Source organism: Poecilia mexicana, unplaced genomic scaffold, assembly GCF_051168715.1.
Source record: "Poecilia mexicana isolate PSO_F unplaced genomic scaffold, ASM5116871v1 scaffold_12, whole genome shotgun sequence".
In the NCBI taxonomy this organism is placed as follows: Eukaryota; Metazoa; Chordata; class Actinopteri; order Cyprinodontiformes; family Poeciliidae; genus Poecilia; species Poecilia mexicana.
This window is the reverse complement of record NW_028263381.1, coordinates 20481120-20506604: the sequence shown is the minus strand read 5'-3', so window position 1 is coordinate 20506604 and position 25485 is coordinate 20481120. Positions and strand designations below refer to the sequence as shown.

General features: G+C 39.8%; 3 protein-coding genes and 1 pseudogene across 3 annotated transcripts; all 4 read right to left on the bottom strand.

Annotated features, from left to right (window-relative positions):
- Window positions 1-6439: 6439 nt before the first annotated feature.
- Window positions 6440-8328, bottom strand: LOC148156029 (tripartite motif-containing protein 16-like). The gene has a single exon (XM_088011063.1). The coding sequence runs from the start codon at window positions 8180-8182 to the stop codon at window positions 6521-6523; it is 1662 nt and encodes a 553-aa protein (XP_087867189.1). The 5' UTR covers window positions 8183-8328; the 3' UTR covers window positions 6440-6520.
- Window positions 8329-14035: 5707 nt separating this feature from the next.
- LOC148156028 (E3 ubiquitin/ISG15 ligase TRIM25-like) lies at window positions 14036-16152 on the bottom strand. The gene has a single exon (XM_088011062.1). It carries the CDS (start codon window positions 16123-16125, stop codon window positions 14446-14448), a length of 1680 nt encoding a protein of 559 aa, XP_087867188.1. The 5' UTR covers window positions 16126-16152; the 3' UTR covers window positions 14036-14445.
- Window positions 16153-19253: 3101 nt separating this feature from the next.
- LOC148156027 (uncharacterized) lies at window positions 19254-21835 on the bottom strand (annotated as a pseudogene).
- A 577-nt stretch (window positions 21836-22412) lies between these two features.
- On the bottom strand, window positions 22413-24504 carry LOC148156026 (tripartite motif-containing protein 16-like). Its single transcript, XM_088011060.1, has one exon. The coding sequence runs from the start codon at window positions 24486-24488 to the stop codon at window positions 22824-22826; it is 1665 nt and encodes a 554-aa protein (XP_087867186.1). The 5' UTR covers window positions 24489-24504; the 3' UTR covers window positions 22413-22823.
- Window positions 24505-25485: the final 981 nt, after the last annotated feature.

The window sequence follows — 25485 nt, the reverse complement described above, 5'->3', positions numbered from 1 at the left end:
AAAGGCTCCTCCTTTTCCCCAGATTTGAAAGATGGGTCCGGTGTATCCTTCACTGCCCACCATATCCCATGATTCATTGCGGGTCCAAACCGGGCGTTCAGGCAAAGCAGCAATGGCGGTGAAGAGCGGCAAATTGTTTAGCTATGTTTCACTTTAAGTGACACAGCATGATTTTTACAATTTTTTTTGGAGAGAATGAAGTGTGTAAATCTCAAATATCTGCTCGGTTTACCATGACCTAATTGTAACATTGCTCCGATGTTTTTGGACATGTCCTGCTGTATTAACGGCCAGCTCCCTCGCCAGCTGTCAGCTGGCTGGGCGCTCCAGGTTCAGCATCAGTTTGTGTGTAATTAATCTGTATAATGTTTCACTTGGGGAAAAATAAAGATTTTCAGTAATATTAAAATTTTTTGTTTGAGTTTGTGGGTTTAAATCCCAGCCAGAAGTATTTGCTCATGGAGTTTATCTTTAAATTTAACGATTCAGATCAGATTCTGATGTAGTTTTGTCATTTGTATTTTTCTAGAGTATTTCCGTGTATTGTTTTATCACCTGTGTAAACAATGTTGAATTATTGCATGAATTATGCATAACTTTCATTTATTTTCCGTTACTCTGGATTTTTCTACATGGTTGGACAGTTTTTCCATGTGGACCTCTATTAATATGACAAGCGTGTTTCCTCTCACCGGTCGTGTCAAAAACAAATCAATTTCCCCGGCCGTAAAACGCCATAAATCAAACCGGTAACAGCTGCCTTTCAGCCGCCGTGCAGACGCGTTGGGAGGAGGGGATGTTCGAACTCGCGTCTCTTTCTCTCTCTCTGCTGTGACAGAATCTGACTCTGACATCAGGGCTGCGGCTCGTCCTCCGTAGCATGCTTGTGTTTATGTTTTTCTCCTTTCATCCGCTCCACTCTGGGGATTTCATGATGCACGAGAGCAGCTCAAGAGAGAGAGAGGGAGCTGCATTTGAAGTCTCATCATCCTCCAGCCCTCGCAGGACTCTATTCAGAATTAGATGACATTAAATATTTCACTGTCACTTCCACCGCTATTGACACTGATTTATAGCTCACAGGGCATCATGACACACTGCTTGTTTAATATTCTTCCAGTTAATTTGGTACTCCCTGCTGTATTAGACTGTGTCGGTCATAAACCATGAGCAGGAACGTCCAGGGAGAAACAGCTGGTTAGTTCAGAAAAGGCAGTACTCAAGGCGGCAGGGATCTCAAAACAACCCTCAGGCTAAAAAAAAATAATTTTTAAAGGGAAATTATTGTGTAAAATCAATTTTTTAGCTTCACATTGTATTATAATGTTATTCCCACATTAAAAACATACCTGGAGTGTCTCTTTGATTCTTTCATGGAAGCTTAATCTCCATGGCAACCACTGAGCAGTGCTAAAAGCCTGGGTGGACCTAGCCCCGCCTTCAGGTCGCAGCTCCTCCTCACAGCTGCAGTTTCTAAGCTGTAACTCCTTCAGACTAGCCAGCAGCAATTAGCAAACACCTGGTTGAACTACACAACTGGTGATGTCATTATACAATCTATTATTCAGAGCAACGGTGGTAAAGATGCACTGCATTATCAAATTAAGATACATATGTTTTTGTACCAAACACCACAATGGATCAAGATTTTAAGTGGTAATAAATTTGGCTCTGATTAAATAAAAAATGTTAATCTGCTTCAGACACCTGTAATATTTGAATCCTGCTTTTTTGTTTTTATCTAATACTTTGTTCTTTTATTTGGTTTTTGACTAAAAAGTATTATTTATGCAGATTTGGATAGCAACTGGTTACATTTACTTGAATAACTTTAAAAATAAGTCAGTTTAGGAGTATTTCCACCACACTGTACTTGAGTAATTTTATTATGCAGTATCTCTTTCTTGAGTACAGTTTCTGTTTTTTTCCCCCCCCCGAATGAAAAACAAACCAAAAATTCACCAGACACAAGCCTGCAGTTTTTAAGTTTTTTTATTGAAAGAAACGGATTTGGAAACATTTTTCTTTAACTTCACTTTATTTTGTAATTATTTTTATTAAAATGAATCATTTTGCTTCTTAAAATAGAAACATTTCCTCTTTTTGGTCCGGCTGATGAGGTAAACTTTAAAAATTATTGATATTTTGATCAGTTTCTCAGTACTTGAGTAAACATTTTTACCTTTACTGAAGTTGTGCTAGTTGAGTAAAATATTTGGATTCTCTGCCCACCTCAGATGCCCATCTATGCGTCACATTTTGTATTTATATGGGAACTACTGATCTAATCAAGACCGAGTTGAAGTTGGAAGATGAAAACTCTTTAAATAACAGGCTTACTTGACTGATTTTGAGCTCTGACAGCAGCATTAGATCCTTCATAGGAGAATCTTTCTGGAACGCAGCTCCAGTCAATGCTGCTCTGTCTGAAACAGCTTTCTACTGATCCATCATGTCATATTACTCACACTAAGTGAATCTGCTCTCAAACTGACAGTCAGTTGATATTGTTCAGCTGGCGCAGAGGGGAGGTGACTCACTCTGCTTAGCTCTGTCAACAAGCTCCGTTTGTAGGAGACAATCAAAGCATAAAATTACACCATATGGTGAATAATTCCTCTGACGCCGCCGCTGCTGTAAAACGCACCCCTTGTGTTGCAAATAATACCGATAATTCTGGAGGAAAAACCAGAAATGCATCTGTAAAAATCTGTTGTTACTATTATAAAATGATGATGAACTTTAGTGGGATTTTATACGATAGAACACAAGAAATTAACACAAAATCAACAAATCGAGTCATTTTTTTGAGATTGTACATCACATTTTATTGAAAATTTTCCAGAAAAATGATCAAAAACATTTGTTTTAAGTGATGCCAACTCCGACCTGCAGGCGGCAGTATATTTCACATCTACACTAAGTTGCTAGTAATTAGAAGTCACATTTATTGTCATACCTAAGTGCAAATATTGCAACATTTCTTAGAAATATTTTTAAATTAGCAACAGACATTTTTTTGATTCTCATTGCAACAAAAGTCTAAAAAATGTTAAATTGTGGATGTGAGAAGATGTTTGATATTCTAAGAAGTAGTTCTGAAATGAAAAGACAGTTCTAACTGTTTATTGGGTTTTTTGACACATTCTGGCACAACTGGCCCTTTAAGAACATTCCACATCTCAATGTGGCCCAGAATAAAAACGAGTTGTGATAGAAGAACGGAACCGGTCCATAATTACATATCAATTCACTTTTGGTGACTAACTGTTTGTCAATTTTTGTTGCTTTCGCTCAAATTGGATGGAAAGTGTTGTCTTAATATAAATTCTCACATATTCCCAACTATATTTAGGTCAGGACTTTGACTAGGACATTATAAAAAATCGATATAGTTAGATTTAAAATTATTTCAGGAGTTTTTCACTCTAGTTTTTTACACCATATGGCAGCTTTTTTTCTACATGCAGACTAAAAACTTTAATATTCGTCCATAAAACATGAAATGAGCCGTTGATCTCTGCAGCTGACCGAATGAAGGAAGACACCAGTTCCTCTTCTTTACCTTTGATCTTTATCTTCATATTTGTCTTTGGGGTCTGAATCCAGCTGATGAGAGAAGTGCGATGTGAAGCCACATGTTGGGGGCTGACAGGTTGGTCCCCATGCGTAGGACAGTCTCCGGCTCTTCTTCACCTTTACAGGGTTTATCCTCCCTACTTGCATTGGCTGGCTCTGTTTCCATGCTTGTTTTATTGGCCGTCTGCTTGGACAGATGATCTCATGTCCAAGCAGACATGAGATCTGCTTAGAGACATTATGTCTCTAAGACATAATGTCTTAGAGACATTATGTCCTGATGTCTGTGTTCATGTCTCAGGGTCAAAGGTCATCCTACATCCGTTGCCTGCACAACCTTTTATTCAACAGTTTAAGTTGCTCAACAATCTGTTTCCATATCAGCAAACTGAGGCGTTGGTCATCTCTCCTCTTTTTAGTTCCACCTTTCACCTACCATCTATCTTCAACACAACATCAGTGATCTTTAACTTCAGTTAACCTGTTGGTCTCAGGTTGTCATTCACAATGACAGGGGTGTCAAACTTCAGTCCTCTGCTGTCCTGCAGTGTTTAGATGTGCCACAGGTAAAAAACAGTGGAATGAAATGGCTTAATTACCTCCTCCCTGTGTAGATCGGTTCTCCTGAGCCTTGCTAATGACCTAATTATTCTTTTCAGGTGTGGTGCAGCAGAGGCACATCTAAAAGTTGCAGGACAGCGGCCCTCGAGGACTGGAGTTTGACACCTCTGTCACTAGAGGACCCAAATTTGGGTCCTCTAGTGACAGACAGGTTAAACCTTTTACATCATTTCAAGATCAATGTCAAAATCACATCTATAACTTCTTTAACTTCTCTGATTTAGCATAACATGATAACCATAATGGATGCTCCGATTAGGTTTTTTGTTGCCTATTGTGATACCGATCACCCATGAGGCATATCTTTGCCGATTGCCTGGATTGACTGTTAATTTTTTCCTTTAGGTAGAAATGATACTAAGTGATCTGGCAAAATTTAAAAATTATCTGGCAATAAATTCACCTAATTTAGACATAAACATGCAAAATATTTGCAGGAACAATACAGCAGCTATTCAGTCAAAAGGACAACTGAATAACCTGCAATCATTAAAATAATATTTAACAGTAAGGCCCTCAGTTCCATAAATTATTAGTCAAATAAATCTGCCTATATCAAATACTGTCACGTAATGAAGAAGACATTCACTCTAAGTCAAAAGCAGGCTGCATCAAAATGAACAATCCTTCTTGATAGCATGGCTAGCTGATTAATGCTGGTTCTGATTGGTTGTTTCTGACCGAGCGGAGTAATTCTGCAGAACACAGGAGGAGGCAGAAGAGAACGATTGTTTTTCAGAGATTATCTATCTTATGTTAGTTTCAATATATCTAAAGTCATTTTTTTTCTTCAGTTACCTGCTGCAGCTTTAAGCAGAGGTTCGGTGTGAGAGTTCACTGCTGGGTGCAGGTTGAACGGCGCTCCGTCTGTGAAATGGTCCAAGAACGAGAACAGAACCAGCATCTTAAACTGCAGCTCGAAGTCTTGAATTATTTTTCGGTTTGTTTGTTTAGCTTTCTTACCGTGACGCTAATCCGGGTGAGTATTGGTAGTTGAGCACTGCTTTACCTGCCGCTCCGGATGTCCTTTTGTTCCTGCACTGAGCCTTGATGTAGCTGAACTCCATCAAATGCTTGTTTTTAAATGCCATATTGTATTCATTGTGTTAATGCATTTTGACATGCTTCACTCCTGAGGTAATGTTCCGCCACAACACACAAACTCTCAGAGCGTTATAGTTCCACACCACAGGATTTGTTGCTGCGCGCTTGCGCAGTGTGAAGAAAAGTGGAGATGAGCTGCACACGCAGGCTGCGAAGTGAGATAAATGTGATCGTTTTGGTGATTGGTAACAAAAGGCTGTGATTGGTGATCACCGATCATACACTTTTTCTCAGAATCGGCTGATTATGATCGGTGGCCGATCGATCGGCACACCTTTAACCATAACTCATTAGTTACTCTCATAATAATCACAATTGGAGTTATTACAGGCGTCCTTCTGAAAAGAAACCAAGAATCATTATTCTAGTTATGTGATACCAAAGTTACAGTTACTTGTTTTGCTTGTAAGCATTCCCACAAGTGTAACTATTCTTATAAGTAAAACAATATTAATTAGAGGTGTGCCGATCGATCGGTCACCGATCATAATCGGGCCGATTTTCGTGAAAAAGTGCATGATCGGTGATCGGCGATCATTGGCTCTTGTTGCCGATACCGATCACCTGCATCTCATTTCCCAGCCTGCCTGTGCAGCTGGTCTCCTCTTTCCTTCACACTGTGCAAACGTGCAGCAACAAATCCTGAGCGATGTGGAACTATATCGCACTGAGTGAATGGGGATGTTTGCTGTTGCGGCGGAAAATTGAAGCAGGTCAAAATGCATCAACATGATGAATCTAATATGGCATAAAAACAAAGCCATACTTGACGGAGTTTGGCTACATCGAGGCTCACTGCAGTAAAAAAGACATACGGAGGATCAGATAGCAGGTAAAGCAGCGCACAGCTACAAACACTCACCCGGATTAGCATGACGGTCAGAAAGCTAAACAAATAACCCGCAAAATTATTTAAATCTTCGAGCTGCGATGTAAGACGCTGGTTCTGCTCTCGCTGTTGAACCGCTGCTACGCTACAGGTAGTAATATTTCACAGACGGAGCTTCGCTTCTGCTCCACCTGGTAGTGACTCTCACACCGAACCTGCTTAAAGCTGCAGCATCTAACCTAAAAAAAAATAAATTTTACATACGTATTAAAACTTCCGCTGTCCTAACATGAGACAGATAATCTCTTTATCTGTCTTTTAAGATCAGAACAGCAGAGACACCAGAACCATGAACCCTGATCAACAACCTGAGAGACAAGAGGAAATCTATCTGGGTTTACTGAACTCTGCTGAGGACCCAATCTCATAAACATAAACTCCAGCCAGTATCGGTTCAGTGAATCTGGTCTGGACTCTGTGGAGGAGAGTCATGGTTTCAGAGACGCTGTAGAAGGACAGAATACCTGCTGTGTGATTCAGGTACACTCCGACTCTGGAGGGAACTGGACCTGAGATGGAGGTCCAGATGCTGTTGTGACCAAATTTACTATTGCTACAATTTAATGACCAAGATTTATCATTATATCCAAAACCACATTCATTACCCCATCCTGCTCTGCTGATACTCTTGTATGCGACTGATACATAAACTGGTTCCCCTCTCCTCTCCACCTCCCAGTAACAACGTCCAGTCAGACTCTCTCTACTTAGAACCTGAGAATAACCAGTGAATCTGTCTGGATGACAAGAATAAAACTGAGCTTTATTCATTACTGTCACCTTCCTGTTCCCCTCTGATAGTCCCAGCTGTCTGAATGCTGTGTTTGGATCCAGAGTGATTTCACATGAATATCTTAAGAATCCTGCTCTGCTCTTTGGTTCTGGTTCTGACAGTAGAACATCCACCTCAGTGACCATCAGTGAGATGTTTGTCCATGAGTCTCTCAGGACGTCCTGTAGTTTGTCTCTGAGCTCTGACACAGCTGCTGTCACGTCCTCAAAGTGTCCCAGAGGACGGATGTTGATGCTGGATGAGTGTGTCGACTCACTGAGTGCTGGCAGTGAGGGGTAGTTGAGGAGAAACTGGTTGTGATCCTCTGTGTGTGAGAGCTGCTCCAGCTCAGCGTCTTTCCTCTTCAGCTCAGTGATCTCCTGCTCCAGCTTCTCCTGAACATCTTTGACTCGACTCACTTCAGTTTCCTGCTGGGATCTGATCTGCTGCTTCACCTCAGAGCTTCTTTTCCGGAGGAGACGGATCAGCTGGGTGAAGATCTTCTCACTGTCCTCCACTGTTTTATCAGCAGAGCGATTGATGGCCTCCACCTCCTGCTGAAGCAGCTTCACATCTTTCTCCTGGTCCTGGATTCTCTGCTGGATGTTTCCTCGTCTCTTCTCCAGCTCTCTCTGCCTCTCAGTCCTTTCTGCTGCAGCTGACACTGTTTCATGGCCTTTATGTTCATCCATTAAACAGATGAGACAGATACACTTCTGATCAGTGCGGCAGAACATCTTCATCACCTCATCATGCTTAGAGCAGATGTTCTCCTGGAGGTTCTTGGACGGCTCCACCAGCTTGTGTTTCTTAAATGCAGCTGAATCATAATGAGGCTGAAGGTGTTTCTCACAGTAAGAGGCCAGACAGACTAAACAGGACTTGATGGCTTTCAGTTTTCTTCCAGTGCAGGAATCACAGGCCACATCTTCAGGTCCAGCATAACAGTGGTCAGCAGGAGCAGCTTGGAGTCCAGTCTTCTTCAGCTGCTCCACTAAAGCTGCTAGCATGGTGTTTTTCTTCAAAACAGGCCTTGGTATGAATGTCTCTCTGCACTGAGGGCAGCTGTGGATTCGTTTCTGATCCTCTTCATCCCAGTGACCTTTAATGCAGGTCATACAGTAACTGTGTCCACACCGAGTCGTGACTGGATCTGTCAGTAGATCCAGACAGATGGAACAGGAGAAAGTCTCTCGGTCGAACTGATTCTGCTCCATTTCTGCTCTCAGTCACAGTGACTGTCTGAGTTTCTCTTCCTCGAAACAGAAACTGGTTTTTCCTGATTTATGACTCATGTTTCAGTGCAGAGAGGCTGCAGCCAATCAGGTTTTACCCACAGCTTATCTTGGTTACACCCAGCCTCAAAGTTTAGATCATAATAATTATCTTGCCAATGTTAGACCCTAAGTTTTATCAGACCATGAGGTTTATCTTAGGTAAAAATGACAATAATGGTTACAAATGGGCCCAACTGTTCATGAGAAATATACTGAATAAAGGAAACATGATTGTAAAGAAATATTATTAAAGAACATGATTAAATATTACCATTTATGCACATGCATTCCTGGATTTCCATATTTTATTTAGATTGTGTCTCTCACTGTGGACATGAACCTGAGGTGAAAATTTCAAACCCTCCATGATTTCTAAGTGGGAGAACTTGCAAAGTTGCAGGAAGTTCAAATACTTATTTTCCTCTCTGTGTTCTGGAAAATTATCGTTTCTTGTTTGTTTGTTTCTCCAGATGTCTCCTGTATAACAACACATGAAAACTTTGAGGCAGTTTGCCTAAATCCAGATGTTTTGTTGGCTGCCCTCGTCAGTCTCCACCACAGAGAAAGTTCTGGTCTTCCAAGTCGGAGCCTCGTCACCAACAGGTCAGTAAAAACACCATCATGTGCACAGCTGTCAAATGTGACGTCCCACATTTTTCATATATTTTTATGCGTAGACGTTCTCTTTACGCAAGACAAAGTCATAATTCCTCTTTTTTCTTGCACTTTTCTACTAAGACTAATTCTTATAATGGACAAAAAATAATCTATTATTGTTGTATTCTTGCATTATTTCAGACTCATTAACATAATAAACTAAGCCTCATGGACTTTTAGTTCTACACATTCCAGATCATGTTTGAACTGAGAAAGCCTTCTGGATGTTATGTTTTCACTACCAAGTTCTTGTTTTATTGACAATTTCCTGGATGACTGAGAGACACCAGCATGTTTTCACAGAATAATGTGTCAGAAACTTTTTCCCCCTGACCTCAATCTTCACCTCAAGACAATTACAATGAAATAAATGAAGTTATTGGTTTTAACATTTTCTGACTTCACGTCAAATGGACTAGAGAGAACATATATTGATGATACAAGGAGACTAGAAGCTACTTTTGTACAAGTTTATTTAGAAATGAAAACAATTTCTCATGCATTCACAACTAAAGTTGGAATCTGCATTCAAAGTTTTGGAGAAGCTCCATTTAAAGTCGACTGAAGATTTATGCTTTTTAAATAATGATTAATGTTAAGAATTTGATAGATCTAAAAAGAAACAATAAATACTCTATGGATGGCAATTAAATGTATTAGTAGAGAACAATTTATGTCATACAATCAAATGTTTTCTGACTTTTTGTGTTTTCAACAATTAAATTTCCAGGTCACTCATACATTTAAAAAATGTGTCCATGCCCGATCCACTTCTGCCTCATCACATCCATCTGCAAAGCCCATATAAATCCCACTTGGTTCAGGGTTTACACGTCTTATTTTATCTACTGCACACGATGGAACGACTCTCCGGATTCTTCTTCCCAACCTGCCATGCATCCACCATGTAAACTGACCATCTGCTCAGTATTAAATAACTATAACTAAGGATCTCAACACAACATTCACTGCAGGTTAAATATTTTTTAAACAGTCCTCATCATTTTCACATCATAACGTGATAAATACCAAATAACTGATCAACGTAATCTTTCAAAACACAAAAACAGAAAAAGTTAAAACTCAAACAGTTTTGACACTTATTGTAGTAATAAATGTATTGGTGTTATCTCATTATGTAAAAATGTGAAATCTTTGAATTTTGGCATTAAGCTCCATGTTAATGAATATATAGTTAAAAAAATGCATTAACAGTAAATAAGGTAACAAGAATTCAAAGATTTAAAGGTTTTCTGTATAAAGTTATGGTTTTTAAGTATTTACTACGGTATAAGATGTATATAACTGATTCAAATTTATTTATGTTCTTTTTGGCAGGTACTTCAGGTGCATAGCCTTGTACACCTGAAATATTTGTAATATTTTCTATTTTACCTCCAGTTCTGTGGTGTTGATGCTCTTTGTAAGACGGTCCAGGTCTTTCAACAGCTGCTTGTCTTTTATCATGTTTCCAACATGAGCATCAGATCCTGGCCTTAGCCACAGCTTAGTCCTCTGACTTGAGTCACTCAGAAGTTCATGAGCTCATGCATGATGGTGTTTGTTCCCTGGCCAGTCGTGTCGGTTGGTGACATGGTGAATCAATGACACCCACTTCTCCTTCAGCGTTTCTGCATTTCCCCCACAGGTTTGTGTTCTCCACCGGAAATGATTTATAATGGACCGAATCCACTCTGCAAGGTCTTCACATGACTTTCACTTTGCTGCAGCAGCCAGTTTTTTGGACACCCCTCTTGCCACATGCCAGGATCAGATTCATGGTGTTTTATAGGATTGTTGACCCTCATTTGTTTAATAATTTGCGGATGTCTGTCTGTGCAGTCGTAACCTTCACTCCATTTTGCTCTATGTTGTTGAGAGCCTCCTTGAACCCTTTAGTCTTCGTTGCATTAGAGCTTGAAGCTTGTGTCCTGCTAAATATCTTAAAGTCTATAATTTTTTTGACTTGCCACATCTAGAAAGGTGTACGTACAGTATTTGGCCGAGTGGCCTGGTGGGTCAGATCGTCCATCACCACAAAGAACAACCTCAGATTTTTCAGGCTTGTTAGCGGTCAGTAATAGGGCTGTATAATAATATCGATATCACGATATATATCGATATTTTCTTTCCAACTGTCATTTTGCTCAGTCATTGCTTGCTTCGCTGGGAGAGTGATTCGGTCATCAGGCTTAGAGTGATTCCTTCAGATGTTAAGTGTCAAGGTTAAAAAGGTATCAAACTATTCAGAGCAGGGTGCTTGGTGCACTTTATTTACTTTATAAATGCATGTACGCTACAGTTTGTACTGTTTCAATTAAAAGAAACATGTTTTCTCACCACTTCTTTGATTCATTTTGTCCAGCTGTTGACTTTAAGTCTGTGTCCATGTCCAATCAGAGCCAGATATTGTATAGTTGGTGCTTTTAATCAGTTTTCAGTTAAATTAATTCATTCCAACTCTATAACAGTTACAAAATATCACCAAAATCACTCTGTCCCTCTAAAATCTTTCATAAAATCGCAAAAGTGTATTGAATTGTATTGTTTGTTGAATATCGGAATATATATTGTATCGTGGCAAAATATCGTGCATCGTATCGTGAGATTATTGTATCACTACAGCCCTAGTCAGTAATGCTCTCTGTCCCATGTTGCATGCTTTCTGAATTACAGGGAACACAAAGTTTTTCCTTGGTTTAAAATATGTATCTTTACAAATAGATTTGAGGTTTAAGTTCTTGCAGAATTGATCAAATTTTGAAAAGTGGATTCCACTGAAGAATATTGATGCTGTAAGAAGAAGGTTTCCTGCTCCTTTGGTTCGTCTCAGTGAGGCTGGGACTGGCATCAGAACCTACAGCCATTCATGCATGTCATGTCCAGGGTTAGTTGGGATTCGTCATTCTGTAGTTCTTTGGTGTCGTCTGTAATAATGAAGGAGCCACACTGTAAACCAGGGGTGTCAAACTCATTTTGGTTTAGTTGCCGCATACAGCTTAATCTGACCTGCAGGGGGCCACACAAGTAAACTCATTGCAAGATTAACCAATAAAAATGGACTTGTTGTTGACTTTTATATTAAACGAATTTCACTTTTACAAAATAAATTTTGAATAACCTCAGAGTCTTTAAGAAAAGTATCTGCAATTTCAACAATACTTTTACTCAGTTAAACATTTATTTAAGTGCATTATGCATAAGAACTGATCACAGTGATTGTACAATGTTACAAAACATTTATTCACAGGTTTTGGAACTTAAAAACACAGTCCTGCATCACAAAAACCATCAACCAGATGAAAATTAAGAAATTATTTAAAATCAATTTTCCGCATCTTTGAAGCAATTTGAATAAATTATCTGGCTTCACACATTCGAAATCTTAAGGGTCGGGTGTTTTAAACAGACATTTTATTAAGTACATTTGTTGATGCATAAAATGTATACATATAGAAAAACTTACGTACATAACATGCATGTAAGTTAGCATGCACGAGAAATATGAGGTTACCAGGGCCAAAATGAAAACTGGTAAAGCTGTTTACAGAACCTGAAGCTCAGTGCTGCCATCTGCTGTTTGTTCTGATGCAGTGTTGCATTATGTTGTCTGCTCTGAATAAAACACAGCGCCCCTCGTGGACAGCTTAAGAACTGCAGATTTTCAATTAAACGAAGTATATGTTTTTTTCACGGATAATGATAATGCATTTAGCCCCCGGGCCGGACTAAACGAAAAAGCAATCTATAAAGTGTTTTCCACCTTTTTCTCTCCAGAATCAAACTTCATAGATATTTTACGACCATCAAAGAACTTTGAGGCGACTCATTAATTGAATGTCCACAACATCTTTTAGATTTTTCTTTATGGTGAATATTTATTAGTAAGTCAGTTTTGTGAGGATTAATTCAGCTTAATGCAGTAGCAGAAATAATCAAATCACAAAAATCAATCATCTTATCTATCCTATCTTTCCCTAATGGTGAGACTGAGAACTAATAAGGGAACCTTTGAGAGACGGATGGAGCATAGGATGTTTGAACCCCAGAACCGGCCTGATGATGAACATGATCCAGCAGGAGGAGGAGGAGGTTGATCGATGAAGGCAGGGATCTCTGTAGGTCTGATGAGTTTCTTCTCTGCATGGATGTGAGGTCACATAGGCCTTGGGTGCTGCCAGGAAGAGGACTGACTTAGAGCTGCAGGTCTTGGGTCTTAGGGTGGATTCTCATGCATGTAGCGATCCTCAGCTTCTTGTCTTCCAGATCTGAAGCCCCATCATCTTGTTTCAAGATCTTTCTTGTCCGTTGAGATGTAGGCAAGCTGACCACATAGAAGGAAGACCCCAGTTCCTCTTCTTTAGCTTTGTTCTTTGCCTTTATCTTCATATTTGTCTTGGTCTTTGGGGTCTGAACCAGCTGATGAGAGAAGTGCGATGTGAAGCCACATGTTGGGGGCTGACAGGTTGGTCCCCATGCGTAGGACAGTCTCCGGCTCTTCTTCACCTTTACAGGGTTTATCCTCCCTATAGATGCACTTGCATTGGCTGGCTCTTTTTCCATGCTTGTTTTATTGGCCGTCTGCTTGGATAGATGATCTCATGTCCATCATTGTCTTAGAGACATTATGTCCTGATGTCTGTGTTCATGTCTCAGGGTCAAAGGTCATCCTACATCCGTTGCTTGCACAACTTTTTATTCAACAGTTTAAGTTGCTCAACAATCTGTTTCCATATCAGCAAACTCTGAGGCGTTGGTCATCTCTCCTCTCTTTTTAGTTCCACCTCTCACCTACCATCTATCTTCAACACAACATCAGTGATCTTTAACTTCAGTTAAACCTTTTACATCATTTCAAGATCAATGTCAAAATCACATCTATAACTTCTTCAGCTTCTCTGATTTAACATAACATTATGATAACCATAATTCATTAGTTACTCTTATTATTATCACAGTTTGAGTTATTACAGGCATCATTCTGAGAAGAAACCAAGAATCATCAATTATTCTAATTATTTGATACCAAAGTTACAGTTACTTGCGTTACATTTAATCATTCTCACAAGTGTAAGTATTCTCATAAGTAAAACAATATTAATATATGTACTTTACTTTATTAGGAGACTTTAAACATTCTCTGTAATCAAGTTTCTTTATTGAAGACGAACAGCAGACATTTATTTCTGATCTAAATCTAAAATATGAGAAGAAAACAGCATCAGTTCTGATTTGATGTTTCAGGTTTTCTGGATCACAACATAGAAACAGAATCAAGTTCAGATCACTTTGATCTAAACTGATTTAACAACAAATAAAACATGGAAATACATGGATAAAAAAGTTAAAGGAAAACCATCAGAGTCCAGAGAAGTTTAGATTTTCATGAAATATTTCTGTCATCAGAATGAAAGAAATCATCAGCAGTGATTTCCTTTATGGCTCCTGTAACACAAAGAACTAAACCGGAAAAATAAAGAAGATCAGAACAGCAGAGACACCAGAACCATGAACCCTGATCAACAACCTGAGAGACAAGAGGAAATCTATCTGGGTTTACTGAACTCTGCTGAGGATCCAATACCATATATCCAAACTCCAGCCAGTATCGGTTCAGTGAATCTGGTCTGGACTCTGTGGAGGAGAGTCATGGTTTCAGAGACGCTGTAGAAGGACAGAATACCTGCTGTGTGATCCAGGTACACTCCGACTCTGGAGGGAACTGGAGCTGAGATGGAGGTCCAGATGTTGTTGTGACCAAACTTACTATTGGTTTGAGAACAAATTAAAGCCCAAGATTTATCATTATATCCAAAAGCACATTCATTCAAACGTCCTACTCTGCTGATACTCTTGTATGCGACTGATACATAAACTTGTTTCCCTCTCCTCTCCACCTCCCAGTAACAACGTCCAGTCAGACTCTCTCTACTCAGAACTTGAGAATAATAAGTGAATCTGTCTGGATGACTAGAATAAAACTGATCCTGATCCATTCCTGTCGCCTTCCTGTTCCCCTCTGATAGTCTCAGTCGTTTGTATGCTGTGTTTGGATCCAGAGTGATTTCACCTGAATATCTTAAGAATCCAGCTCTGCTCTTTGGTTCTGGTTCTGGTTCTGGTTCTGGCTGTAGAACATCCACCTCAGTGACCTTCAGTGAGATGTTTGTCCATGAGTCTCTCAGGACGTCCTGTAGTTTGTCTCTGAGCTCTGACACAGCTGCTGTCACGTCCTCAAAGTGTCCCAGAGGACGGATGTTGATGCTGGATGAGTGTGTCGACTCACTGAGTGCTGGCAGTGAGGGGTAGTTGAGGAGAAACTGGTTGTGATCCTCTGTGTGTGAGAGCTGCTCCAGCTCAGCGTCTTTCCTCTTCAGCTCAGTGATCTCCTGCTCCAGCTTCTCCTGAACATCTTTGACTCGACTCACTTCAGTTTCCTGCTGGGATCTGATCTGCTGCTTCACCTCAGAGCTTCTTTTCTGGAGGAGACGGATCAGCTGGGTGAAGATCTTCTCACTGTCCTCCACTGTTTTATCAGCAGAGCGATTGATGGCCTCCACCTCCTGCTGAAGCAGCTTCACATCTTTCTCCTGGTCCTGGATTCTCTGCTGGATGTTTCCTCGTCTCTCCTCCAGCTCTCTCTGCCTCTCAGTCCTTTCTGCTGCAGCTGACACTGTTTCATGGCCTTTATGTTCATCCATTAAACAGATGAGGCAGATACACTTCTGATCAGTGCGGCAGAAGACCTCCAACAGCTTATCATGCTTAGAGCAGATGTTCTCCTGGAGGTTCTTGGACGGCTCCACCAGCTTGTGTTTCTTAAATGCAGCTGAATCATAATGAGGCTGAAGGTGTTTCTCACAGAAAGAGGCCAGACAGACTAAACAGGACTTGATGGCTTTCAGTTTTCTTCCAGAGCAGGAATCACAGGCCACATCTTCAGGTCCAGCATAACAGTGGTCAGCAGGAGCAGCTTGGAGTCCAGTCTTCTTCAGCTGCTCCACTAAAGCTGCTAGCATGGTGTTTTTCTTCAAAACAGGCCTTGGTATGAATGTCTCCCTGCACTGAGGGCAGCTGTGGATTCCTTTCTGATCCTCTCCATCCCAGTGACCTTTAATGCAGGTCATACAGTAGCTGTGTCCACATGGAGTCGCCACCGGATCCGTCAGTAGATCCAGACAGATGGAACAGGAGAAAGTCTCTCGGTCGAACTGATTCTGCTCCATTTCTACTCTCAGTCACAGTGACTGTTTGAGTTTCTCCTTCCTGGAAATAGAAACTTGTTTGTCCTGATTTATGACTCATGTTTCAGTGCAGAGAGGCTGCAGCCAATCAGGTTCAGCCAATGCAGATCTTGGTTACACCCAGCCTCTTAGTTCAGATCATGAACATAATCCTGCCAATGTTACACCCAAAGTTTTATCATACCATGAGGTTTATCTTAGGTAAAAAAGACAATAATGGATACAAATGGGCCCAACTAAGAAAGCTGAAGTTGGTTTCCATTTCTAGCTTCCAATAGCTAAAGGGCGATTCCACTTAATTTTTCACTACCTTCCGCATCATTAATCGACTGTAGTTTTAAATCTACGATACCTAGACACTTCAAACCTGGACTAGATTATTCTGCTCTAATAGCAGAATATTTAAAACCGTGTTTGGGATTTGTGAAACCTTTTTCTGATTTGTGAAAACTCAATAAAGTTCGATTATCACCATTTTTTGGCATCTCTTTCATACCTGAACTGCTCTAATTAAAAAAATACATTTCTACACACTCTTCAAGTTGGATATTTAAAACCATGTTTGGGATTTGTGAAACTTATTTCTGATTTGTGAAACTTCAAAAAAGGGCGACATCACCACTTTTTTTTTATCTTGGTCACACGTGAACTGCTCTATATCCAAAACTACGACACCTAGACTCTCCAAACCTCAACTGGATTATTCTCAACTAAGAACAGAATATTTAGAACCATGTTTGGGAGTTGTGAAAGTTTTATCTGATTTGTGAAAACTCACTGAAGTTCAATTTTCACCATTTTTTGGCATCTGGATTACCATAGATCTCCTCTTAATTAAAAAACTACAACTCCTAGACTCTTCAAACCTGCACTAGATTTTTCTGCTCTAATAGCAGAATATTTGAAACCATGTTTGGGAATTGTGAAACCTTTTTCTGATTTGTGAAAACTCAATAAATGTTGATTTCAGACATTTTCTGGATCTTGGTCACATGAGAGCTGCTCCAGCTCTAAAACTACAACACCTTGAGTCTTCAAACCTGGACTATTTTATTCTGCTCTAATAGAATATTTTAATCCAGGTTTGGGATTTGTGAAACCTTTGTGATTTGTGAAACTTCACTAAAGATCAGATAACTATTCACACTTGTTCCATGCGGTTTTTTCAAATTCAGTTATAATTCAAAACCACTTTATTAATCCCAATGGGAAATTAAATGTTATTGTAACTCATTAATTCTTCAGCGAGTTATTGTTGATCATGCTGGCTGTTGGAAGGAAAGAACCTTTGCAGGGGTCTGTTAAGTGAAGTGAAGTTTCACAAATCAGAAAAAGGTTTCACAAATCCCAAACTGGTTTTAAATATTCTGCTATTAGAGCAGAATAATCTAGTCCAGGTTTGAAGTGTCTAGGAGTTGTAGTTTTTTAATTAGAGCAGATCTAAGGTGATCCAGATGCCAAAAAGTGGTAAAATTGCCCTTTACTGAAGTTTCACAAATCGGGAAAATGTTTCACAAATCCCAAACATGGATTAAAATATTCTACTATTAGAGCAGAATAAAATAGTCCAGGTTTGAACACTCTAGGTGTTGTAGTTTTAGAGCTGGAGCAGCTCTCATGTGGCCAAGATCCAGAAAACCCCTGAAATGATTTATTGAAGTTTCACAAATCAGAAAATTGTTCACATATTGCAAACATGGTTTTAAATATTCTGCTATTAATTGATAATAATCTGATTCAGGTTTGAAGTGTCTAGGTGTTGTAGCTTTGGAATTAGAGCAGTTCTTGTGTGATAAAAGATAAATGAAAGGGGTGATATCACCCTTTTTTTGAAGTTTCACAAATCAGAAAAGAGCTTCACAAATCCCAAACATGGTTTCAAATATTCTGCTATTAGACCAGAATAATCTAGTCCAAGTTTTAAGAGTCTATGAGTTGTATTTTAGGAACTGGAGCAGTTCTAGTGTGATCCAGATGCAAAAAATGGTCAAAATTAACCTTTATTGAAGTTTCACAAATCAGAAAAAGGTTTCACAAATCACAATCATGGTTTCAAATATTCTTCTATTAGAGCAGAAAAGTCCAGTGCAGGTGTGAAGAGTCTAGGAGTTGTAGTTTTTTAATTAAGAGCAGATCTATGGTGATCCAGATGCAAAAAAATGGTGAAAATTTAACTTCAGTGAGTTTTCACAAATCAGATAAGTTTCACAACTCCCAAACATGGTTCTAAATATTCTGTTCTTAGTTGAGAATAATCCAGTTGAGGTTTGGAGAGTCTAGGTCTCGTAGTTTTGGATACAGAGCAGTTCACGTGTGACCAAGATAAGAAAAGTGGTGATATGGCCCTTTTATGGAGTTTCACAAATCAGAAATAAGTTTCACAAATCCCAAACATGGTTGTAAATATTCTGCTGTTAGAGCAGAATGATTTAGTCCAAGTTTCAAGTGTCTAGGTGTTGTAGTTTTTTAATTAGAGCAGTTCTAGTATGAAAGAGATGCAAAAAATGGTGATTATCGAACTTTATTGAGTTTTCACAAATCAGAAAAAGGTTTCACAAATCCCAAACACGGTTTTAAATATTCTGCTATTAGAGCAGAATAATCTAGACCGGGTTTGAAGTGTCTACGTATTGTAGATTTTAAACTACAGTTGATTAATGATGCGGAAGGTAGTGAAAAATAAAGTGGAATCGCCCTTTAGCTATTGGAAGCTAGAAATGGAAACCAACTTCAGCTTCGTGCCCAACTGTTCATGAGAAATATACTGACTAAAGGAAACATGATTGTAAAGTCATATTATTAAAGAACATGATTAAATATTACCATTTATAATAGCACATGCACTCCTGGATTTTCACATTTTTTATATTATGTCTCTCACTGTGGACATGAACCTGAGGTGAAAATTTCAAACCCTTCATGATTTGTAAGTGGGCGAACTTGGAAAGTTGCAGGATGTTCAAATACCGTATTTTCCGCACTATAAGGCGCATCTAAAAACCTTCAATTTCCTCAAAAGCCGACGGTGCGCCTTATAATCTGATGCGCCTTATATATGGACCGATATATGGACCAATAAGACTCAGTTTTATGGTGTGGATGCTCTTTGTAAGACGGTCCAGGTCTTTCAAAAGCTGCTTGTCTTTTATCATTTTTCCAACATGAGCATCAGATCCTGGCCTTAGCCACAGCTTCGTCCTCTGACTTGAGTCACTCAGAAGTTCATGAGCTCATGCATGATAGTGTTTGTTCCCTGGCCAGTCGTGTCGGTTGGTGACATGGTGAATCAGTGACACCCACTTCTCCTTCAGCGTTTCTGCATTTCCCCCACAGGTTTGTGTTCTCCACCAGAAATGATTTATAATGGACCGAATCCACTCTGCAAGGTCTTCACATGACTTCCACTTTGCTGCAGCAGCCAGTTTTTTGGACACCCCTCTTGCCACATGCCAGGGATCAGATTCATGGCGTTTTTTGGGATTGTTGACCCTCATTTCTTTAATAATTTGCGGATGTCTGTCTGTGCAGTCGTAACCTTCACTCCATTTTGCTCTATGTTGTTGAGAGCCTCCTTAACCCTTTAATCTCTGTTGCATTAGAGCTTGAAGCTTGTGTCCTGCTAAATATCTTAAAGTCTATAATTTTTTTGACTTGCCACATCTAGAAAGGTGTATGTACAGTATTTGGCCGAGTGGCCTGGTGGGTCAGATCGTCCATCACCACAAAGAACAACCTCAGATTTTTCAGGTCTTTTAGAGGTCAGTAATGCGCTCTGTTCCATGTTCCATGCTTTCTGAATTACAGGGAACACAAAGTTTTTCCTTGGTTTAAAATATGTATCTTTACAAATAGATTTGAGGTTTAAGTTCTTGCAGAATTGATCAAATTTTGAAAAGTGGATTCCACTGAAGAATATTGATGCTGTAAGAAGAAGGTTTCCTGCTCCTTTGGTTCGTCTCAGTGAGGCTGGGACTGGCATCAGAACCTACAGCCATTCATGCATGTCATGTCCAGGGTTAGTTGGGATTCGTCATTCTGTAGTTCTTTGGTGTCGTCTGTAATAATGAAGGAGCCACACTGTAAACCAGGGGTGTCAAACTCATTTTGGTTTAGTTGCCGCATACAACTTAATCTGACCTGCAGGGGGCCACACAAGTAAACTCATTGCAAGATTAACCAATAAAAATAGACTTGTTGTTGACTTTTATATTAAACGAATTTCACTTTTACAAAATATATTATGAATAACCTCCGAGTTTTTAAGAAAAATATTGGCAATTTCAACAATACTTTTACTCAGTTAAACATTTATTTAAGTGCATTATGCATAAGAACTGATCACAGTGATTGTACAATGTTACAAAACATTTATTCACAGTTTTTGGAACTTAAAAACACAGTCCTGCATCACAAGAAACATCAACCAGATGAAAATTAAGAAATTATTTAAAATCAATTTTCCGCATCTTTGAAGCAATTTGAATAAATTATCTGGCTTCACACATTCGAAATCTTAAGGGTCGGGTGTTTTAAACAGACATTTTATTAAGTACATTTGTTGATGCATAAAATGTATACATATAGAAAAACTTACGTACATAACATGCATGTAAGTTAGCATGCACGAGAAATATGAGGTTACCAGGGCCAAAATGAAAACTGGTAAAGCTGTTTACAGAACCTGAAGCTCAGTGCTGCCATCTGCTGTTTGTTCTGATGCAGTGTTGCATTATGTTGTCTGCTCTGAATAAAACACAGCGCCCCTGGTGGACAGCATAAGAACTGCAGATTTTCAATTAAACAAAGTATATGTTTTTTTCATGGATAATGATAATGCATTTAGCCCCCGGGCCGGACTAAACGAAAAAGCAATCTATGAAGTGTTTTCCACCTTTTTCTCTCCATAATCAAACATCATAGATATTTTACGACCATCAAAGATCTTTGAGGCGATTCATTAATTGAATGTCCACAACATCTTTTAGATTTTTCTTTCTGCTGAATATTTATTAGTAAGGCAGTTTTGTGAGTATTAATACAGCTTAATGCAGTAGCAGAAATAATCAAATCAGAAAAATCAATCATCTTATCTATCCTATCTTTCCCTAATGCTGAGACTGAGATCTAAAAAGGGAACCTTTGAGAGATGGACGGAGCATAAGATGTTTGAACCCCAGAACCGGCCTGATGATGAAGAACGAAGATCCAGCAGGAGGAGGAGGTAGATCGACGAAGGCAGGGATCTCTGTAGGTCTGATGAGTTTCTTCTCTGCATGGATGTGAGGTCACACAGGCCTTGGGTGCTGGCAGGAAGAGGACTGACTTAGAGCTGCAGGTCTTGGGTCTTAGGGTGACTTCCTCATGCGTGTAGCGATCCTCAGCTTCTTGTCTTCCAGATCTGAAGCCCCTTTATCTTGTTTCAAGATCTTTCTGGTCTGTTGAGATGTAGGCAAGCTGACCACATGAAGGAAGACCCCAGTTCCTCTTTGTTACCTTTGTTCTTTGCCTTTATCTTTATATTTGTCTTGGTCTTTGGGGTCTGAACCAGCTGATGAGAGAAGTGCGATGTGAAGCCACATGTTGGGGGCTGACAGGTTGGTCCCCATGCGTAGGACAGTCTCCGGCTCTTCTTCACCTTTACAGGGTTTATCCTCCCTATAGATACACTTGCATTGGCTGGCTCTGTTTCCATGCTTGTTTTATTGGCCGTCTGCTTGGATAGATGATCTCATGTCCATCATTGTCTTAGAGACATTATGTCCTGATGTCTGTGTTCATGTCTCAGGGTCAAAGGTCATCCTACATCCGTTGCCTGCACAACCTTTTCTTTCAACAGTTTAAGTTGCTCAACAATCTGTTTCCATATCAGCAAACTCTGAGGCGTTGGTCATCTCTCCTCTCTTTTTAGTTCCACCTTTCACCTACCATCTATCTTCAACACATCATCAGTGATCTTTAACTTCAGTTAAACCTTTTACATCATTTCAAGATCAATGTCAAAATCACATCTATAACTTCTTTAGCTTCTCTGATTTAACATAACATTATGATAACCATAACTCATTAGTTACTCTTATTATAATCACAGTTTGAGTGTCCTTGACAGGTGTCCTTCTGAAAAGAAACCAAGAATCATCAATTATTCTAGTTATTTGATACCAAACTTACAGTTACTTGTTTTACTTGTAAGCATTCCCACAAGTGTAAATATTCTTATAAATGAAACAATATTAATATAAATACTTTACTTTATTAGGGAACTTTCAACATTTCTCTGTAATCAAGTTTCTTTATTGAAGACGAACAACAGACATTTATTTCTGATCTAAATCTAAAATATGAGAAGAAAACGGCATCAGTTCTGATTTGATGTTTCAGGTTTTCTGGATCACAACATAGAAACAGAATCAAGTTCAGATCACTTTGATCTAAACTGATTTAACAACAAATAAAACATGGAAATACATGGATAAAAAAGTTAAAGGAAAACCATCAGAGTCCAGAGAAGTTTAGATTTTCATGAAATATTTCTGTCATCAGAATGAAAGAAATCATCAGCAGTGATTTCCTTTATGGCTCCTGTAACACAAAGAACTAAACCGGAAAAATAAAGAAGATCAGAACAGCAGAGACACCAGAACCATGAACCCTGATCAAGAACCTGAGAGACAAGAGGAAATCTATCTGGGTTTACTGAACTCTGCTGAGGATCCAGAACCAATCCCAACTCCAGCCAGTATCGGTTCAGTGAATCTGGTCTGGACTCTGTGGAGGAGAGTCATGGTTTCAGAGACGCTGTAGAAGGACAGAATACCTGCTGTGTGATCCAGGTACACTCCGACTCTGGAGGAAACTGGACCTGAGATGGAGGTCCAGATGTTGTTGTGACCAAATTTACTATTGCTACAATTTAATGACCAAGATTTATCATTATTTCCAAATAAACATTCATCCCCATCTCCTGCTCTGCTGATACTCTTGTATGCGACTGATACATAAACTGGTTCCCCTCTCCTCTCCACCTCCCAGTAACAACGTCCAGTCAGACTCTCTCTACTCAGAACCTGAGACCAATCAGTGAATCTGTCTGGATGACTAGAATAAAACTGATCCTGATTAATCCTTGTCACCTTCCTGTTCCCCTCTGATAGTCTCAGCCATATGTGTGCTGTGTTTGGATCCAGAGTGATTTCACATGAATATCTTAAGAATCCAGCTCTGCTCTTTGGTTCTGGTTCTGGTTCTGCCAGTAGAACATCCACCTCAGTGACCATCAGTGAGATGTTTGTCCTTGAGTCTCTCAGGATGTCCTGTAGTTCGTATCTGAGCTCTGACACAGCTGCTGTCACGTCCTCAAAGTGTCCCAGAGGACGGATGTTGATGCTGGATGAGTGTGTCGACTCACTGAGTGCTGGCAGTGAGGGGTAGTTGAGGAGAAACTGGTTGTGATCCTCTGTGTGTGAGAGCTGCTCCAGCTCAGCGTCTTTCCTCTTCAGCTCAGTGATCTCCTGCTCCAGCTTCTCCTGAACATCTTTGACTCGACTCACTTCAGTTTCCTGCTGGGATCTGATCTGCTGCTTCACCTCAGAGCTTCTTTTCTGGAGGAGACGGATCAGCTGGGTGAAGATCTTCTCACTGTCCTCCACTGTTTTATCAGCAGAGCGATTGATGGCCTCCACCTCCTGCTGAAGCAGCTTCACATCTTTCTCCTGGTCCTGGATTCTCTGCTGGATGTTTCCTCGTCTCTCCTCCAGCTCTCTCTGCCTCTCAGTCCTTTCCGCTGCAGCTGACACTGTTTCATGGCCTTTATGTTCATCCATAGTACAGAGATAACAGATACACTTCTGATCAGTGCGGCAGAACATCTTCATCACCTCATCATGCTTAGAGCAGATGTTCTCCTGGAGGTTCTTGGACGGCTCCACCAGCTTGTGTTTCTTAAATGCAGCTGAATCATAATGAGGCTGAAGGTGTTTCTCACAGAAAGAGGCCAGACAGACTAAACAGGACTTGATGGCTTTCAGTTTTCTTCCAGTGCAGGAATCACAGGCCACATCTTCAGGTCCAGCATAACGGTGGTCAGCAGGAGCAGCTTGGAGTCCAGTCTTCTTCAGCTGCTCCACTAAAGCTGCTAGCATGGTGTTTTTCTTCAAAACAGGCCTTGGTATGAATGTCTCTCTGCACTGAGGGCAGCTGTGGATTCGTTTCTGATCCTCTCCATCCCAGTGACCTTTAATGCAGGTCATACAGTAGCTGTGCCCACAGGGAGTCGTCACCGGATCCGTCAGTAGATCCAGACAGATTGAACAGGAGAAAGTCTCTCGGTCGAACTGATTCTGCTCCATTTCTGCTCTCAGCCACAGTGACTGTCTGAGTTTCACTTCCTTGAAACAAACTAGTTTAATTGAGTCCAAGTCTCATGTTTCAGTGCAGAGAGGCTGCAGCCAATCAGGTTTTACCCACAGCTTATCTTGGTTACGCCCAGCCTCAAAGTTCAGATCATAAAAATCAGTAAACATGATTGTAAATAAATATTATCAAGGAACATGATTAAATATTACCATTTATGCACATGCACTCCTAGATTTCCAGATTTTTTTAGATTGTGTCTCTCACTGTGGACATGAACCTGAGGTGAAAATTTCAAACCCTTCATGATTTCTAAGTGGGAGAATTTGAAAAGTTGCAGGAAGTTCAAATACTTATTTTCCTGTCTGTATTCTGGAAAATTATAGTTTCTTGTCTCTTTGTTTCTCCAGATGTCTCCTGTATAACAACACATGAAAACTTTGAGGCAGTTTGCCTAAATCCAGATGTTTTGTTGGCTGCCCTCGTCAGTCTCCACCACAGAGAAAGTTCTGGTCTTCCAAGTCGGAGCCTCGTCACCAACAGGTCAGTAAAAACACCATCATGTGCACAGCTGTCAAATGTGACGTCCCACATATTTTATATATTTTATGCGTAGACGTTCTCTTTACGCAAGACAAAGTTATAATTCCTCTTTTTTCTTGCACTTTTCTATTAAGACTAATTCTTATAATGGACAAAAAATAATCTATTATTGTTGTATTCTTGCATTATTTCAGACTCATTAACATAATAAACTAAGCCTCATGGACTTTTAGTTCTACACATTCCAGATCATGTTTGAACTGAGAAAGCCTTCTGGATGTTATGTTTTCACTACCAAGTTCTTGTTTTATTGACAATTTCCTGGATGACTGAGAGACACCAGCATGTTTTCACAGAATAATGTGTCAGAAACTTTTTCCCCTGACCTCAATCTTCACCTCAAGACAATTACAATGAAATAAATGAAGTTATTGGTTTTAACATTTTCTG

Excerpts from the sequence above, each read along its gene's own strand:
- LOC148156029 (XM_088011063.1), bottom strand. The coding sequence starts at position 8,182 with ATGGAGCAGAATCAGTTCGACCGAGAGACTTTCTCCTGTTCCATCTGT.
- LOC148156028 (XM_088011062.1), bottom strand. The coding sequence starts at position 16,125 with ATGGAGCAGAATCAGTTCGACCGAGAGACTTTCTCCTGTTCCATCTGT.
- LOC148156026 (XM_088011060.1), bottom strand. The coding sequence starts at position 24,488 with ATGGAGCAGAATCAGTTCGACCGAGAGACTTTCTCCTGTTCAATCTGT.